This window comes from Megascapheus bottae, chromosome 15 (assembly GCF_031878675.1).
Source record: "Megascapheus bottae isolate mThoBot1 chromosome 15, mThoBot2.hap1, whole genome shotgun sequence".
Classification (NCBI taxonomy): Eukaryota; Metazoa; Chordata; class Mammalia; order Rodentia; family Geomyidae; genus Megascapheus; species Megascapheus bottae.
Genome location: NC_143523.1, coordinates 20,177,682 through 20,194,575, shown reverse-complemented (window position 1 = coordinate 20,194,575; position 16,894 = coordinate 20,177,682). Strand labels below are relative to the sequence as shown.

The 16,894-nt window shown below is 41.4% G+C and overlaps 1 protein-coding gene across 1 annotated transcript in view; it reads left to right on the top strand.

Annotated features, from left to right (window-relative positions):
- Window positions 1-106: 106 nt before the first annotated feature.
- Pdcd11 (programmed cell death 11) overlaps window positions 107-16,894 on the top strand; it is a 45,904-nt gene continuing 29,116 nt past the window's right edge. Inside the window, exons 1-9 of the mRNA XM_090345961.1 lie at window positions 107-233; window positions 1,798-1,909; window positions 3,414-3,551; window positions 7,147-7,314; window positions 9,826-9,987; window positions 11,615-11,738; window positions 12,630-12,811; window positions 14,776-14,883; window positions 16,229-16,435. Of these exons, the coding sequence (XP_090202087.1) occupies window positions 1,808-1,909; window positions 3,414-3,551; window positions 7,147-7,314; window positions 9,826-9,987; window positions 11,615-11,738; window positions 12,630-12,811; window positions 14,776-14,883; window positions 16,229-16,435 (1,191 nt within the window). The 5' untranslated portion in view covers window positions 107-233; window positions 1,798-1,807. The remainder of the gene's footprint in view (window positions 234-1,797; window positions 1,910-3,413; window positions 3,552-7,146; window positions 7,315-9,825; window positions 9,988-11,614; window positions 11,739-12,629; window positions 12,812-14,775; window positions 14,884-16,228; window positions 16,436-16,894) is intronic.

Below are 16,894 nucleotides of genomic sequence, written 5' to 3'. Positions count from 1 at the left end.
ACGGACTGAAAGACTGGCTCTCTTGCGCTGATTGGATAGAACTCTAAGTCCCGCCCTTCCGCTACCGGTCTCCACACCTCAAAGCAGGCCGGAAGAGAACGGAAGTGGGGCATTGAGCCCGCCTCAACTTCCGGGAGAGCAGCATGGGGCAGTAGGTGTACGGGTCTCCATCCGCGTGCGAGTCGACTACAGCCTGCGCTCTGGAGTAGTGAGGCCCCAGCGTGCTGGTACGGGTGAGTGTGGGGACGCAGACAGGAAGTCTGGAAACTCTTTTTGTTCTTAAGTCTGTTCCGGAGCCAGGTCCCCCTGACCCCCTTGCCCAGGCATCCTTCTGTCCGGTGAGTCCTGTACCTCTAACCCCACTCTTTCCTCGGGAAGAGTTCTGAGTCCTTCTCTGCCCCTGGTTGCTGTGTCGTTAAGAACCTCATTTTCCGCTGGTCCGAAAGTGGTTGGAATCCCGGCACATTAGATTCCTTGCAATTAAACTTTGTTGCTTCTGTGAAACATGCACCTCTCCATACTTGATGCAAAATCCTGAATTCCGGCTCGGTTGTCACCTCTTGTGCAGTCTCAAGCTCCCCTAGATTCTTATCATAAAGCATCTCAGAACCAACCTATCTTCTGTCCTCATTTATACCTAGTTCTGGTTCTCATGATTTACCTGCTGTATGGATTCTTCCTGACTTGCTTACCCACATTCCTCTTTTCCTGTCCAAATCTATAGCCTAAAGTAGTAAACTTTCTTTCCATTTTCTTTACTGAAGTTTAAGCTTAGAGCCTCGCCCACATCCATTTTCTTGCTTTAATTTTCAAATAGGGTCCTGCGGTTTCTGCCCAGGCTGTCCTGGAGCTGTGATATTCCTACTTCCAGCTTCCTTAGAGGCTTGACCAGCATGCCTAACTGAGTTGATGAGATTACGATATTTTTCTGATTATTGTTGTCACTTCCCTTTTGCAAGTCTTTGATTTGTAAATACTATGTGTTGTATTGTAATTTAATATCTTCCGCATAAAGCCCAACTTGTCTTTTAAAATTTACCTCCAATTATGTTTTAATCTCTGTGAGTTTAAAGAAAGACAGCAGTCAATCTGAGTAATTGTTCCATAAGTATGTTGTTGGTGTTTATTAAAAATACTGTACTTTTCCTTATTTCAATTACTGTTTCTCATATTCTTTTATTTCTATACAACTCCTTTAACATTCAATTCATAAGCATCTCCTTTTGAAACTCACTTCCTTTTTGATAATAGTTTATCATCTGGTTTGTCTTTTAAGGGTTTTTGTTGTTATTGTTTTGACAGTCCTGCGGCTTGAACTCAGAGCCTGGGCACTGTTCTTGGACACTTTTTGCTCAAGGCTAGCACTCTGCCACTTGAGCCACAGTGCTACTTCTGGCTTTTTCTGTGTATATGACTGGGAAATCGAACCCAGGGCTTTGTGCATGCTAGGTGAAAACTCTACCACTAGGCCACGATCCTATCCCATATTTTAAGTTTTTTATGTAATTCATTTACCTTCTAAAATGTTCAGTTGAAAGTAAGAGTTTATATATTCATTTGTGTATTTCTGATATAAAGACTTTGCTTAATGAGTGTTTCCTACATTGTTTCCTTTTCCTAGGAAAAGGTTTGTAGTTTTGAAGCAGACCCAGTTGGGAAGATGAAAAGTGGATTAACAGGTCATAGTTTTGTATCTTATCTAGCTTTCTGCTAGAAGATTGTCTTACCCAGTGATAACAGCCTTTAGAAGTCTGCTACTCATGCTACATCTAATTATTATTTGCATTATTTTTTTAGGAGACCAAACATGGCAACCCTTGAAGAAAGTTTTCCTCGAGGGGGTACAAGGAAAACCCACAAATCAGAGAAATCTTTACAGCAGACAGTTGAACAAGACAACTTGTTTGATGTAAGTGATATGCTTTAGTGAGCTTTGGTAGAGAATTTCTAGTGTCCTTGAGACTGTATTATTGCCCATCTTTGTTTCTTGTTGAAAGCTGCTTCTATAAACAGAACTTTTTAGCAAGGTTATACCATTGCAAGGCCTTGTCTTTGAGGAAAGTTGTTCCCGTTTTATTTGAATTTATATCTTTTCCACAGTAATTTTGTGCCAGTTGATTAAGGATTGAGAAAAAAGTGTTTGATCATTGTGTGTGTGTGTATGTGTCTGTCTGTCTGTCTGTCTGTCTGTGTTTCTGTCCCAGTGGGACTTCAACTTGGGGCCTGGACACTGTCCCTGAATTTTATTATTATTATTTTTTTTTGCTTGAGTCTAAGTAGAGCAATAGCTCTACTTCTGCAACTCTGGGCCTGGGCCTGTCCCTGAGCTCTTCAGCTCAACGCTAGCACTTTACCACTCTGAGCCATGGAGCCACTTCTAGTTTTCTGGAATTAATTAGAGATAAGAATCTCTGGGGCCTGCAGTGGCTCACGCCTATAATCCTAGCTACTCTGGAGGCTGAGATCTGAGGATCAAGTTCAAAGCCAGCCCAGGCACAAAAGGACCTGAGACTCTTATCTCCAGTTAACCTGTAGAAAACTGGAAGAGGGGCTTGGCTCAAAGGTAGGGTGGTAGCCTTGAGCTAAAGAGTTCAGGGACAATGCCTAGGCCCAGGAATAGGGTGGTAGCCTTGAGCCAAAGAGCTCAGGGACAGCGCCCAGGCTGAGTTCAAGCCCCATGATTCACCAAAAAAAAAAAAAAGAGAGAGAGAGAGTCTCAGGGACTTTTGTGTCCAGGCTGGCTTTGAACTGCAATCCTCAGATCTCAGTCTTCTGAGTAGCTAGGATTACAGGCATGGACTACCAGCCCACCTTCAATCACTGCATCTTTAAATGGGTTTTAGCCTCATAAAATGGTCAGAATTTACATAACGGGGTTTTTTTTGCCTTTTTTTTTATTGTAATTAGTAAAAGGGTTACATGCTATTTGCCAGATAGAAGGTGCATTAATTCACGTACATTGATACCCTTTCACATGTCTTGGTACCCATTTCTCTCCCCCCCCACACCCCCCACCTACGTAACAGTTTTTAGTCTCGCCTTGAGTTGGCTATGCTCCAACAATTAGAAGGAAGGGAATTAATATTTTAGTGTATGGATTTAGGATTATACCATGTAATCTTTCCAAGTATACTATGAAGTAGAAATTACAATTCCATGATGAAGAACCAAGGATAAGGAAGGTTATATATTTAATTGAAACATTCACATTGCTTCTCAAGCTAGGAAGTATGAAGAAAGTTTACAGACTTGGGGTGAGGGGAACATTGATGACTAAATGGGAGAACTGGGATCATAGTAGGAATTAAAAGAACAGTTAGAAGTGACGTGGGATAGGAAAGTAACAAAAGGAAAGGCTAAAATTGGTCTTCCTCATTCTTTTGGATATTTATGATTATTTTTTCCTCTTTTAGATTTCCACTGAAGAAGAATCCACCAAAAGGAAAAAGATCCAGAAAGAGAAAACAAAAACAAAAGCAAAGAAGTTGAAAATTGAAAAGAGAGAAAGTAATAAGTCTAAAAAAGAAAAGTTTGAAATCCTTACCCTTGAGGTTTGTTAACATTTGTTGTGTTTTTATTTGTTTAGTGATGGTATTGGACCTTGAACTTAGGGCCTAGTTATTGTCCCTGATCCTTTTTCATCAAGGCTAGAGCTCTACCACCTCAGTCATATTGGTGATTAATTGGATAAGAGTGTCACAGATTTTCCAGCCCTGACTGATTTTGAGCCATAATCCTCAGATCTCAGCCTGCTGAGTAGCAGTAGTTAGGATTACAGGCAAGTGCTACATGTGTCTTACTTGTTATATTGTTGGTTTTGTTTTCCTTTAAACATACTACCAGGATTGCTTAAGTTTCTGTATCTTCCTGTTGTTTATCCTTGATGCTCTACCAATTGAGCCACAGTCACAGTTCTGTTTCCGGCTTTAAAAAAAAAAATACTTTGTTTATGGTTAATTGCTTTTTTTGTTTGTTTTTGTTATTATTTTTAACTGTATTTTATTGTTGGGGTAATGTATAAAGGGGTTACAGTTAGATTCGTCAGGTAGTGGGTACATTACTTCTTGAACATTGATACCCCTTCTCCTCCCACTTTTCCTCCTCTACCCCTTCCCAGTTGTTTCCAGATTTTTTTGATGTTTTAGTTGGAGATAAAAATCTCTTGAATTTTTCTTTTGGAATGGCTTCAAACCACAATTTTCAGACCTCAGCCTTTTGAATTTTTTTTTTTTTTTGCCAGTACTGGGTCTGAACTTAGGGCCTGAGCACGGTCCTTGGGCTTTCTCAAGGCTAGAGCTCTACCACTTGAGCCATAGCACCACTTCTGGCTTTTTTCTATGTATGTAGTACCAAGGAATTGAACCCAGGTCTTCATGCATGCTAGGCAAGCACTCTACTACTAGGCCAGACTCCCAGCCCAGATCTTAGCCTCTTGAATAGCTAGGATTACAAGCATGAGCCACTGGTATCCAGTTAAGTGTGTGTGTGTGTGCGCGCGCGCGCATGTGTGTGTGTGTGTGTGTGCGCGCGTGCGTGCGCGTGCGTGCGCGTGTATAATACATATACATATATACACATGTTCTTTTCCCTCTTTTCCTTCATTTTTTCTTTTCTCACATATATATTTCATAAACTGTAGAAATTTTTGCAAATTCTGCTGATAATTTACAAGCATTTATTTTAATGCTAACCAGTGCATGACATCTTCTTTACTTTTTTTCTTTTTCTTTTTTTTTTTTTTGGTGGGTCATGGGGCTTAATTCTGGGCCTGGGTGCTGTCCCTGAGCTCTTCAGCTCATGGCTGCTGACTTTCCCCTTGAGCGCAGTCCCACTTCCCATTTTCTAGTGATTAATTGGAACTAAGAGTCTCAGATCCTTTTGTGCCCAGGCTGGCTTTGAACCTTGATCCTCAGATCTCAGCCACCACACCCAGCTTTCTTTACTTTTTAAGTATACTATAAATTCTTGTGCTTTCCTATTTGTGTCTTAATAGATTCAAAGATTAGAACTAAGTAACTTTAAAAAGTCATTTATAAAGCTATGCCCTTGTGGGGCTGGGAGTTTGGCCTAGTGGTATAGTATTTGCCTAACATGCATGAAGACCCGGGTTCGATTCCTCGGTACTACCTACATAGAAAGAAGCCAGAAGTGGTGCTGAGGCTCAAGTGGTAGAGCTCTAGCCTTGAGAAAGTCCAAGGACAGTGCTCAGGCCCTGAGCTTAAGCCCAGGATTGGCAAAAAAATAAATAAATAAAAATAAAAGCTGTGCCTTTGTGACTCCCACCTATAGTCCTAGCTACTCTGGAGATTGAGATCGGAGGATTGCAGTTCAAAGCCAGCCCTGGCACAAAAGGACACAAGAATCCGTGAGACTTTTATCTCCAAGTAACTACCTGAAAACCTAATTGGTGCACTATGGCTCAATGGGTATGGTGGTAGTATTGAGCTGAAGAGCTCAGAGACAGTGCCTAGGCCCAGAAGTCAAGTCCTACAACCAACAAAAAAAAACTCATTTATTTTGTAAATATGAAATTATATCAGAGAGATTTGGTTTTATATTTCTTTTTTAAGTTTAGATTATATTTTCCCCTCCTCAAAAAAGTTTTATATTATAACTTCCAGGATATGTTAGTTATAAAGAAAAATCAAAAGTTAAATCATCGTATGTAGCCTGTGGGAGTATTTGTCATATATGATAGTTAAAAGAAAAAATTGCTGTGTGCAGTGGATCACATTATAATCCTTGCTACTCAGGAGGCTGAGATCTGAGGATTGCAGTTCAAAGCCAGCCTCGGCACTAAAGTCCTGTCCGTCAGACTCTTGTCTCCAATTAACTGGAAGTAAGACTGTGGCTCAAGGGTTAGGACAGTAGCCTTCATCTGAAGAGCTCTGGGACAGTGTCCACGCTGAGTTCACGTAATTACCTTGGTGCCAATATTAGAAAAATAGAGATTTAGCTAGAGGGTTGGTTCAGGTGGTAAATTGCTTGACAAGCTCAAGGCCCTGAAGTACTGTAAAAAATAAAGCAAAAAATGAAAAAGAGAGCATTTTCACATAAAAAATAGGATTCTGGGTCCTCATGGACATTTGAACCTGGTGACAACACAAAGCCCACTTTCTTTTGTGGTCACAAGGAGCTATGTATATGGTGGTGATAGCTTCAAAAACCTCCATATATATATGGGGCCGGGAGTTTGGCCTAGTGGTAGAGTGCTTGCCTAGCATGCATGAAGACCACGGATCGATTCCTCGGTACCCCACATACATAGCAAAAAGCCGGAAGTGGTGCTGAGGCTCAAGTGGTAGAGTGCTAGCCTTGAGAAAGTCCAAGGACAGTGCTCAAGCCCTGAGCCCAAGCCCAGGACTGGCCAAAAAAAAAAAAAAAAACCTCCATAGACAATCTGGACAGGCCGTGTTTCTATTGGCCTACTGACCTTACCGTGTTGACTTCCAGGCATATGTTTGAATTGCTTGGTATATGGTAAATCACATATTGTAAAATCCTACCCAGTGCCATCTGGTCTAGACCTTTTACAATACTCAGTTACATGTCTGATAAATGGGCATATATATATATATATATATATATATATATATGTGTATATATATATATATATATGTTTTTTTTTTTTTTGCCAGTCCTGGCTTGAACTAGTGGCCTCAGCACTATCCTTAGGCTTTCTCAAGGCTAGTGCTTTATCCCTTAAGCCACAGCACCAGTTCTGACTTTTTCTACATATTTGGTAACCAAGTAATTGAACCCTGGTCTTCATGCATACTAGGAAAGCACTCTACCACTAGGCCAAACTTCTGGCCCTGCATTTCCTTTTCATATACAAAATACTTGTACCTTTTAATTTAATTTTTTTTTTCTTTAACAGTCCTGGGGCTTGAACTCAGGACTTGGGCACTGTCCCCGAGCTTCTTTTATTCAAGGCTAGCACTCTACCACTTGAGGCACAGCACCATTTCTGGCTTTTTCTTTTTATGTGGTACTAAGCAATTGAATCCAGGGCTTCATATATGATAGGCAAGCACTCTTCCACTAAGCCAGCTTCCCAGCCCTCCTGTAGCTTTTAAATGGTGGACCGCACTATTCCATCATTGTTGCTTTCCTTACTGTATGCATTTCTCTTTTATCTTCTAGTCTCTATGTGAAGGGATACGGATTTTGGGTTGTGTGAAGGAAGTAAATGAGCTGGAACTGGTGGTCAGTCTCCCCAATGGCCTCCAGGGCTTTGTACAAGTGACTGATATCTGTGATGCCTACAACAAAAAGCTGAATGAGCAGGTGGCACAAGAAGAACCTCTTCAGGTAAGGGAAATCTGGGAGAAAACTGTTTTGGGAATAGGTTGTATCCAAAGGAAATGTATGTGCCATAAGAGTTAATAAGGAGAGATTGTTAAACAATACAAGGACTTTCACTTAGTCTAGGGAGCCTGTAAGGCCTGTATATGGAGGCAATGCTGGAGCTGAGATCTGAAGGGTAAGGTTTCTTGGGTACCGGATAGAGGGAGATCAGGCAGAAGAAGAATGTTATGAAACTAAAAAAAAAGACTGGTATGGCTAGAAGAGAAAGAGCAAGGGAGAATGTGAGTGGAACCTAGGTCATATGCTGCTAGGTAGGAGAAATATATATATACACACACACACACACACACACACACACACACACGATGTATGTGTCTGTGTCTGTGTCTTTGTGTTTTTGTGTGTTGTGCCAGAATTGGAGCTTGAACTCAGGACCTTACTCTCTTGAATGGCTTTTTTACTGAAGGTTCATAGTTACTACTTGAGTCAGGTTACTTGGAACTTTTTTCTGGTTAATCGGAGATAAGAATCTCTTCAATTTGTCTACCTGAGCTGAATTTGAACTTTAGTCCTCTGCTGAATAGGTAGGATTACAGGCATGAGCCATTGACATGACATCCACTGGTTTTAAATTCTAGAATCACAGGGAAATCCTTTTAATGTTCTTAAAGGATTGAAAAGACATGACCAGTTGATTAGAGATCAGTTAGGAGGGTACTGAAGTACTCTAGTCTCTGTAAGTCTGATGACAGCTTGAGACCAGCATTTACCAAGAACTGAGATTAAAAATCCCTTAGTAGATTTGATGTGTGTAGTAAGGCACAAGGATAAGTCACAAGTTTTTGTTCTTTATGACTTTCTGATAGTTTGAATTTGAGGTATTCCTAAGACAAGTTGACAAGTGATTGCTGATTTTAGGGAAGCTTAGAATGAAGACATGTATGAGACAGGTCAGGCACCAGTGGCTCACACCTGTAATCCTAGCTGCTCATGAGGCTGAATCTGAGGATTGAGGTTTGAAACCAGCTCAGACAGGAAAGTCCAAAAGACTCTTACCTTCAAGTAACCAGTAGAAAATTGGAAGTGATGGCTGTGTTTCAAAGTAGAAAAATCTCAGGGGGCAGTGCCTGGGCCCTGAGTTCAAGCCCCACAAACACCACCACCACCACCACCACCAAAAGACACTGTGAGATATACCTTTGTACAGATGCTGAAAGAGCTATAAAGATCCAGGTGCTTGTGGAGCACATCATACTCCTAGCTACTCAGGAAAGATCTGAGGAATGCACTTTAAAGTCCATCTTGACAGAAAAGTCCATGACACTTATTTCCAAAAAAACTACCTAAAAGCTGGAAGTGGAAGTATGGCTCAAGTGATAAAACACCAACCTTGAACCAAAAGCTAAGTAAGAGCATAAGACCTTAGGTTCAAACCACAGAACTTGGGGAGAGGAAGGGAAGGGAAGTATAAAGGTAAAAATTGCACAGAAGAGACTAATGACATAAATGCTGAATTGAAGGCTGTCAGAAAAGGCAGGAGGGATAGAGAAACAGAAAGAAAACCATCAGATAAAGAATATTGGAATCTAGGAAGGTAGTGTTTAAAGAAAGGAATAGTTTTGTAGTGTTAAGTGCTTTTTCAAGGTTATATAAGAGAGTTTGGTGTAGCTTAGCGATAGAGAATGTATTTTGCATGCCAAGCTCCAGGACCACAAGCCAGGGACTGGTGGCTCATGTCTATAATCCTAGCTGCACGGGAGACTAAGATCATAGTTCAGAAGTCCATGACACTTCTATCCAATTAACCACAAGAAAAAAGACAGTGGATCTGTAGCTCAAAGTTGTAGATCACTAGTTGACTTAAAAGAGCTCAGGCATAGCACATAGGCCCTGAGTTAAAGCCTTCCGACTCACCAAAGAGAAGGACTACAAAATAGACTATTGGATTTAGCAAGATAAAACCTACTTGTGAGCCCAGGAGTTTGGCCTAGTGATAGAGTGCTTTGCCTAGCATGCACAAAGACCTGGGTTTGATTCCTCAGTACCTCATACATAGAAAAGCTGGAAATGATGCTGTGGTTCAAATGGCAGAGCATTAACCTTGAAGAAAAAGCCCAAGGACAGTGCTTAGGCCCTGAGTTCAAGCCCCAGGACTGGCAAAAACAAAAAAACCTACTTGTGATTTTTCATGGGCATTAGGATAAAAAGGGTAGAAAGTGGTATTTAGTAAGCTGGTGAGTAGAAGATGAGATGGAAATTCTGTGTGTGTGTGTGTTTATATATGTATATGTGCAGCTATTTGGACCAGTTATTAACATACTTTATAGAAATTTTTGGAGGCCTTATGCTAACATTCAGGACTGACTTGGCCTTTTTGATTAAGTAGCTACTTTTCACTTTTTTGATTCTTTAGAGTTTGAGGAAAAGAAAGAAACCACTCTCAGTCAAAACTGAGCAGTGCATTTTTAGTTCAGAGGAAGTGTACATCAGGTGTTTCTCATTGGTGTTGTGCAGGACTTGCTCCAATTAACTGAAATTTTTGCACCTGGAATGCTGGTGAGATGTGTGGTGAGCAGCGTGGACATCACAGAGAGCGGCAAAAAGAGTGTCAAGCTATCTCTAAATCCCAAAAATGTCAACAGTGTGCTGAGCGCAGAGGCCCTGAAGCATGGCATGGTATGTGTCTGGGATTGGGGAGGAGGTATGGACAACGTGCTTCTCCCTGGCCTTCCATGTTGAGCTTAGTGACTGTACATAAAGGCTGGTCTTCTCCAGGAAAGACCTCTTGTGTGCTTAGTGAGCACTGAAGACTCCAACCTCATTTTGTTACTTTGGAAAGGAGAGAGGGAAAGCATGCCCATTGGTGGCTCATTCGTTCAGGAGCCTACAGGAAACTTTCATGGCGTATTTGCTGATGCCAAAGAGGAGCTCCTTCCTCATCGTATCTTACCTAAACTTGTTCATGGACTAAGTCTCTTTTAGTTGCAGGCCACTGTGTGAAATACTACTCTCTCTGAGAGCAGGAGGCAGGAGAGGTAGGGCAGTTGATATTTGTTCTACTGCTTTGTATCTAGTTCCATGGAGAGTTGAACTGCCAGACTACAGAAGAGTAAGCTGTACTTGTAAAACTATTGTGGTAACAAAGGGGTAGGAGATAGATCCTATAGTGGTTTCAATACAGTGGCATTTGAGGAAACGCTAAAGTCCAGTACGATTTCGTTGGGTAAAAAGGGAATAAAAGTGGGGCCAGGTGCGTGGACTAGTAGTAAAGTGCTCACCTAGCATGCATGAGGCCCTGGGGTTTATTCCTTGGTGCCACATGCACAGAAAAAGCTGGAAGTGATGCTGTGGTTCAAGTGATAGAGTGCTAGCCTTAAAAAAACAAAACAAAACAAAAAGAAAAAAAAAAAAAAAAACCTCAAGGACAGTATGCAGGTCCCAAGTCCAAGTCCCTAAACTGGTAGAAAAAAAAGCAGGGGAGGGGAGGGCGGGTAAAAATAGGCCAAGTTGTAGGAGTTTGACAATGTTGAGGGCAAACCTGGGTGGGTGGGTACATATTCTCCCTCCCTTTTCTACATTTGAGAAAATGGTCTCAAAGATCTCAGTGAATTACTTACAGAAGAGTAAGTAGCTAGTGTTAGAGCCACACTGTTTCCTTTGAAGATTGACAGAATTTTTTTTCCTGATATCAGAAGTGATTAGAAAAGATAATAAGTTAAAAAGTGTGAGCTGGGTGAGGTGGCTCATGCCTGTAATCCTAACTACTCAGGAGGCTGACATTTGAGGATTGCTGGCTGATCAAAGCCAGCCCAGGCACTAAAGACTGTGCGACTCTTATCTCCAGTTAACCTCTAGAAAACGGGAAGTGGGGCTGTGGCTCAAGGGGTAGGGCTGTAGCCTTGAACTGAAGAGCTTAAGGACAGTTCCCAGACCCTGAGATGAACGCTTAGAAAGACACTTCTGGATTCTCTTTGATAGTCATGACTCAGGAATGACCATGCAGGAATACATAGCTCTCTCCTCTTTGTGTAACATCAAAGTCTTGAGCTTTGAACAATCTCCAGGCTAGAAGAGACTCCTCTGTAGAATTCAATTGTGTATAACATTTCTCACTGTCCTTACCATCCCTAAAAGTACAAAGTTGATTTTTTTGCTTCTGTCCTCTGTTGGGAAACTTGATTTCAAGCTAAAAGTGGGTACTGTGAGTATGAGTGTCAAGATTAGTACTAAAACATTGATATTTGGTAGGAGTGTCTTGTTACCTTTGAATTAGAATTTTAGAGGATGTTTCCTCTTCCTCCAGCTGCTAACAGGCACTGTGTCAAGCCTGGAAGATCATGGCTACATGGTGGACATTGGTGTTGGTGGGACCAGAGCATTTTTACCACTGCCAAAAGCACAAGAGTACATCCGCCAGAAGAACAAAGGTGAGGGCAAGCAGAGACAGGCTTGTACTTGGCAGTAGGTGACATATATATTTGTTATATTTAATGCCCTTTTAGCAACTAGCATGACAGAATGTTGACCATAAAGACTGCTTGGCTTGGGAAAATCAGTGGCCAGTCCCAGCTGACAAAAGGAGGGGAAGGGCTGGGAGTTTGGCTTAGTGGTAGATTGCTTACCTAACATGCACCAATACCCAGGTTCAATTCCTTGGTACCACGTATATAGGAAAAAATGCCGGAAGTGGTGCTGTGGCTCAAGGGGAAGAGCTCTAGCCTTGAGAATAGTCCAAGGACAGTGCTCAGGCCCCGAGTTCAAGCCCAGGACTAGCAAAAAAAAAAAAAAAAAAGGAGAAGCTGTGTGAAGAGCCAGAAAATGTCAATGTTGTCGTACCGTCCGATTAGTTAGTTTCAGTTTTCCTCATCTACAAGATTCCATCAAATTTGGGTCCCCAGAGCTTCTAACCAGTACTCTCCTAGCTTGTTGAAGATTTTTTTTAAATTTATTTTTTATTGTAATTAATAGAAGGGTTACATGATATTTGCCAGATAAATGGTGCCTTAATTCCCACACATTGATACCCTTTCACATGTCATGGTCCCCATTTCCCTTCCCCCCTCCTCCACCCCTCATCTTATTTTCCCCCTGAAGATTTTTTTTTTTTAATTTATGTGAGATATTTGGATTCTAGATCCCTAGGTAACCTCATTTCCTTCTTTTAGTTGGTCCATTATAGATTAGGAATGTGGGGAATATCAGGCACTACTTTTGTAGGTGGGTGGGCCATGGATGCTTTCAAGTACTGTTTGGGTTCATATCAAAAATTCTTCTCATCAAGGTATTTTTCTTTTTTTGTGCTGGAACTGGGCTTACAGGTGCCAAACTGAAAGTGGGTCAGTATTTGACCTGCATTGTTGACGAGGTGAAAAGCAATGGAGGAGTTGTTAGTCTGTCTATAGGACATTCAGAGATTTCTACTGCCTTGGCAACTGAGGAGCAAAACTGGGCCCTGAGTAACTTGCTGCCAGGGCTGGTGGTCAAAGCTCAAGTACAAAAGGTAAGAAGTTCATTGCATTGTTATTTCTCAAATGTAATTTTTTCCTTTTGTTTCCTGTTTGTGACATAGGGCAGTACTGTGTATCAGGCATGTCATCTAAACCGCTGTCGGGTATGGTGGCCACTAGTCCATTGAGGCCACTGAACTCTTGACATCTGCCATATATTGAAATGAGTGAGGCTGAAGTAGGAAGACCAAGAGCTCAAGGGCAAACCAGCTACACTGCAAGATGCTGTCTTAATAAACGAGTAATAAAAACAAATTAGGAAAGACCAAATGACATAAAAGTCTTAGAAATGAAGAACTGTCAAGCTATCTTATCCTTTCTAATTCCTACCTAATTTAGCTCGTAGTTTTGGAAATTTTCCTCCATTATTGTACTGCTGCTGCTACTACTACTAGCACCTGAACTTTTCCCCTAGCTCTCTGTTTTCCTGTATACCAAGCGTTCGCTAATGTCTTGATGTTTTCATTTTAGGTATTGAGGGTTTGTGTATTCCCAAGCCCCAGTTTAACATTTTGAGGAATAGTCAAAAAGTGCTGGCAGTATTGTCTTTTTGTTATAGTCTACTAGTAGGTATAAGGTGGGATCTATTGTAATTTTGCTTGGTATGTTCCTATTGATTAGTGGTCATCCTCCCCACCCCCCTTTTTTTTTTCTTTTTTTTCTCTCTTATTATGTCAGTTTGAATTCTTGTGATTCCCTGATTAGTGATTATCTTTAATATTCATGATGAAATTACTGATCATTTGTGATCCTGTTTAGAGAAATTTAGAAATCCTTTGCTTTTATTTTTTTGCCAGTCCTAGGGCTTGAACTCAGCCCTGAATACTGTCCTTGGGCTTAAGGCCACTACTCTTCTACTTGAGCCACAGCTCCTTTACTTATTTTAAAATTAGACAGTCTATCACTTATTTATTTGTTTATGCCAGTATCAGCTTGAACTCAGGCTTTGGGCTCTCACTCTGCTTTTTTGCTTATGATGGTTGACCTTCTACACCTCCAGTCTGTCTTTTTGTTGGGTAAACAGAAGTGGAGTCTTGTGGACTTCCCTGCCAGGGTAGGTTTAAATCATAGTCCTTCATAATTATAGTTGTAAGCTATCAGCACCTAGCTCTTTTTTTTTTTTTGGGCTAGTTCTAGGGCTTGAACTCAGGGCCTAGGCGCACTGTCTTTGGACACTTTTTGCTCAGGGCTAGCACTCTGCCACTTGAGCCACAGCACCATTTACGGCTTTTTCTGAATATGTGGTACAGAGGAATCAAACCCTAGGCTTCGTGCATGCTAGGCAAGCACTCTACCACTAGGTCAGGACCCTGGCCATACCTTTTTGTATCTTTTTAGTTGGTGGTATAGAGTTTAAACTCAGAGCCATTTAAGCCACACCTCTAATCTTTGTTGCTTTCATTATTGTGCATTTACAGTAGATAAAAGTAGGTTAAAGAGCCAGGCTGGTGGCTCACATCTGTAATTCTAGCTACTCTGGAGGCTCAGATTTGAGGATCACAGTTCAAAGACAGCCTGGGCACTAAAGTTTGTGAAACTTTTATTTCCTGTTAACCACTAGAAAACAGGAAGTGGTACTGTGGCTCCAGGGGTAGGGGTAGGGGTAGAGCTGAAGAGCTCAGGGACAGCGCCTAGGCCCAGAGTTCAAGTCCCACAACTGACCAAAAAAAAAAAAGTTAAAGTAGGTAGGGTCCCAGCTAGTTTAATGCTGTGTAAAGCTCTTGTACCCGTACACTGAGAAATTGCAAAGGGTGGGAAAATTGATACCTGCTTTTAGGTTGGGAGTTGAGTTACTGAATAAACAGCCAGTACTTGAAGTCATACTGCTACTTTATGGGAGGAGAGATGCAGAGTTATTATGAATATTGTGTACTGACTCTTATGAAAGATGAGTATTTTCTCTTATTACAGATTCCTTCAGAGAAGTGTTTTTCTAGTTTGTTCTGTTTATTTTTAGGTGACGCCATTTGGCCTTAGGCTAAATTTCCTCACATTCTTCACCGGCGTGGTGGACTTTATGCACCTGGAACCTCGGAAAGTTGGGACATACATGTCCAAGCAAACAGTAAGAAATTTTACACCCATCTTTTCTTGATTTCTGACTAGGTTTCAATCAGCTGTTTACTGTCACAGCTAACCTTAGAGCAAGTCAAGGACTACATGCATACAGGCATGCAGACAGGTAAGGGAATGATACAAAAAGTTTTGGAGTACTCAGAAGAAATAGTGATTTAGCTGAGATCTGTCTATTTGATTTAGGAGGTGGTAATCCTTATAATATGTGTGTGTGTGTGTGTGTGTATTCACCTATACATACATTATGTGTATGTATGTATAGGTATTACGTACACGTACATACCTATACGTGCATATATAGATGTATCCACATATATGAATGTAAATACATATATTTTTTTTTAGTTGTACTGGGATTTGAACTCAGAGCTTTTCGTCTACTAAGCAAGTACTCTACAACTTGAGCCGTGCCTCTGGCCAAGTCCTCATTTCACCCACTCACTTCCTCTTGTGTTTTCTCTAGTTATTTTTGAGATAAGGCCTCACGTTTTTTGTTGCTGTTGTTTTTGCTAGAGCCAGCCTGGACACTAATAATCTTATTATTATTCCTCCTCCTCCTTTCCTTTTCTTTTTGTTGGTTGCAGGGCTTGAACTCAGGGCCTGGGTGCTGTCCCCAACTTCTTTGTGCTCAAGGCTAGCTCTCTACCACTTGAACCACAGTGCCACTTCCGGTATTTATTTTTTTTTCTGCCTGGGTTGACTTTGACCCACCATACTCAGATCTCAGCCTCCTGAGTAGCTAGGATTACAGGCATGAGCCACCAGCACCCAGCTATCACTTGCCTTTTTTGTACCCTACCTCTTGAACCATGCCTCCAGTTCTCTGTTTGCTTGTTTTGGGTTTCGTTGTTTGTTTAGGGGTGTTTTTTGTTGTTGTTTTTCTTTTTTTTTTTTTTTTTTTTTTTTTTTGCTGGTTAATTGGAGTTAAAAGTCCTATATTTATCTAGCTGGGTTGGCTTTAAATTGAGATGTTCAGATCTCAGCTTTTTGAGTGGCTAGGATTAAAACATGAACAACTGGTACCTAGCATTTTACATATTTTAACCTTATGATGAGGTCAGGTTTGAAGACTTATTTAAGCTGAGTTTTTGTGGTAGTGACATTGGGCACTGAAGCTTGGAGTTAAATATTAGAATTTGATTTGGTCCTTCTGGGACAGTGGTTTAACTTTTCCACATGAAGCTTTAGTACATAAGCTGACCTTTTTTTACTTACTGTGAAGGTCTTAGTACTGATATACATGGGTAAGTGATGTAGAGCCTTGACCTTAGGTCAATACACATGTTGTATTCTGTGCACTAGCTCTCCATTCTTCTGCCCTTTCTTTTGTCTAGGTGCGGGCCTGTATTCTCTGTGTTCATCCTCGGACCAGAATCGTGCGACTGAGCCTGCGTCCCATCTTCTTGCAGCCCGGACGCCCAATCACCCGGCTCTCTTGCAAACACCTAGGAGCTGTACTAGATGATGTTCCTGTCCAGGGGTTTTTCAACAAGGCTGGAGCCACCTTCACTCTGAAGGATGGAGCTCTGGCCTATGCCCGGGTAAGGGGCTTTCTTTATTTGATCAGAGAGAGAACTTATTGAAAGGACTGTTGGGGACAAAGGTCATTTTCTGTTCCCTCCATCCCTTGATATTATTTTCTCATTTTAAGACAACCTCTAGTGTAAAAAACTGTAGAAATCATGGGGCCGGGAGTTTGGACTAGTGGTGGAGTTTGCCTAACATGCACAAAGGCCCAGGTTTGATTTCTTGGTACTACTTACATAGGTGGGAGCATTGGCTCACACCTGTAATCCTATCTACTCTAGAGGCTGAGGTCTGAGGATCAAGGTTCAAAGCCAGCCCAGCACAAAAGGACCTGAGGCTCTTATCTCCAATTAACCTCTAGAAAACAGGAAGTGGGACTTGGCTCAAGGATAGGGTGGTAGCGTTGAGCTGAAAAGCTCATGGACAACACCCAGGCCCAGGAGTGGGGTGGTAGCCTTGAGCTGAAGAGCTCA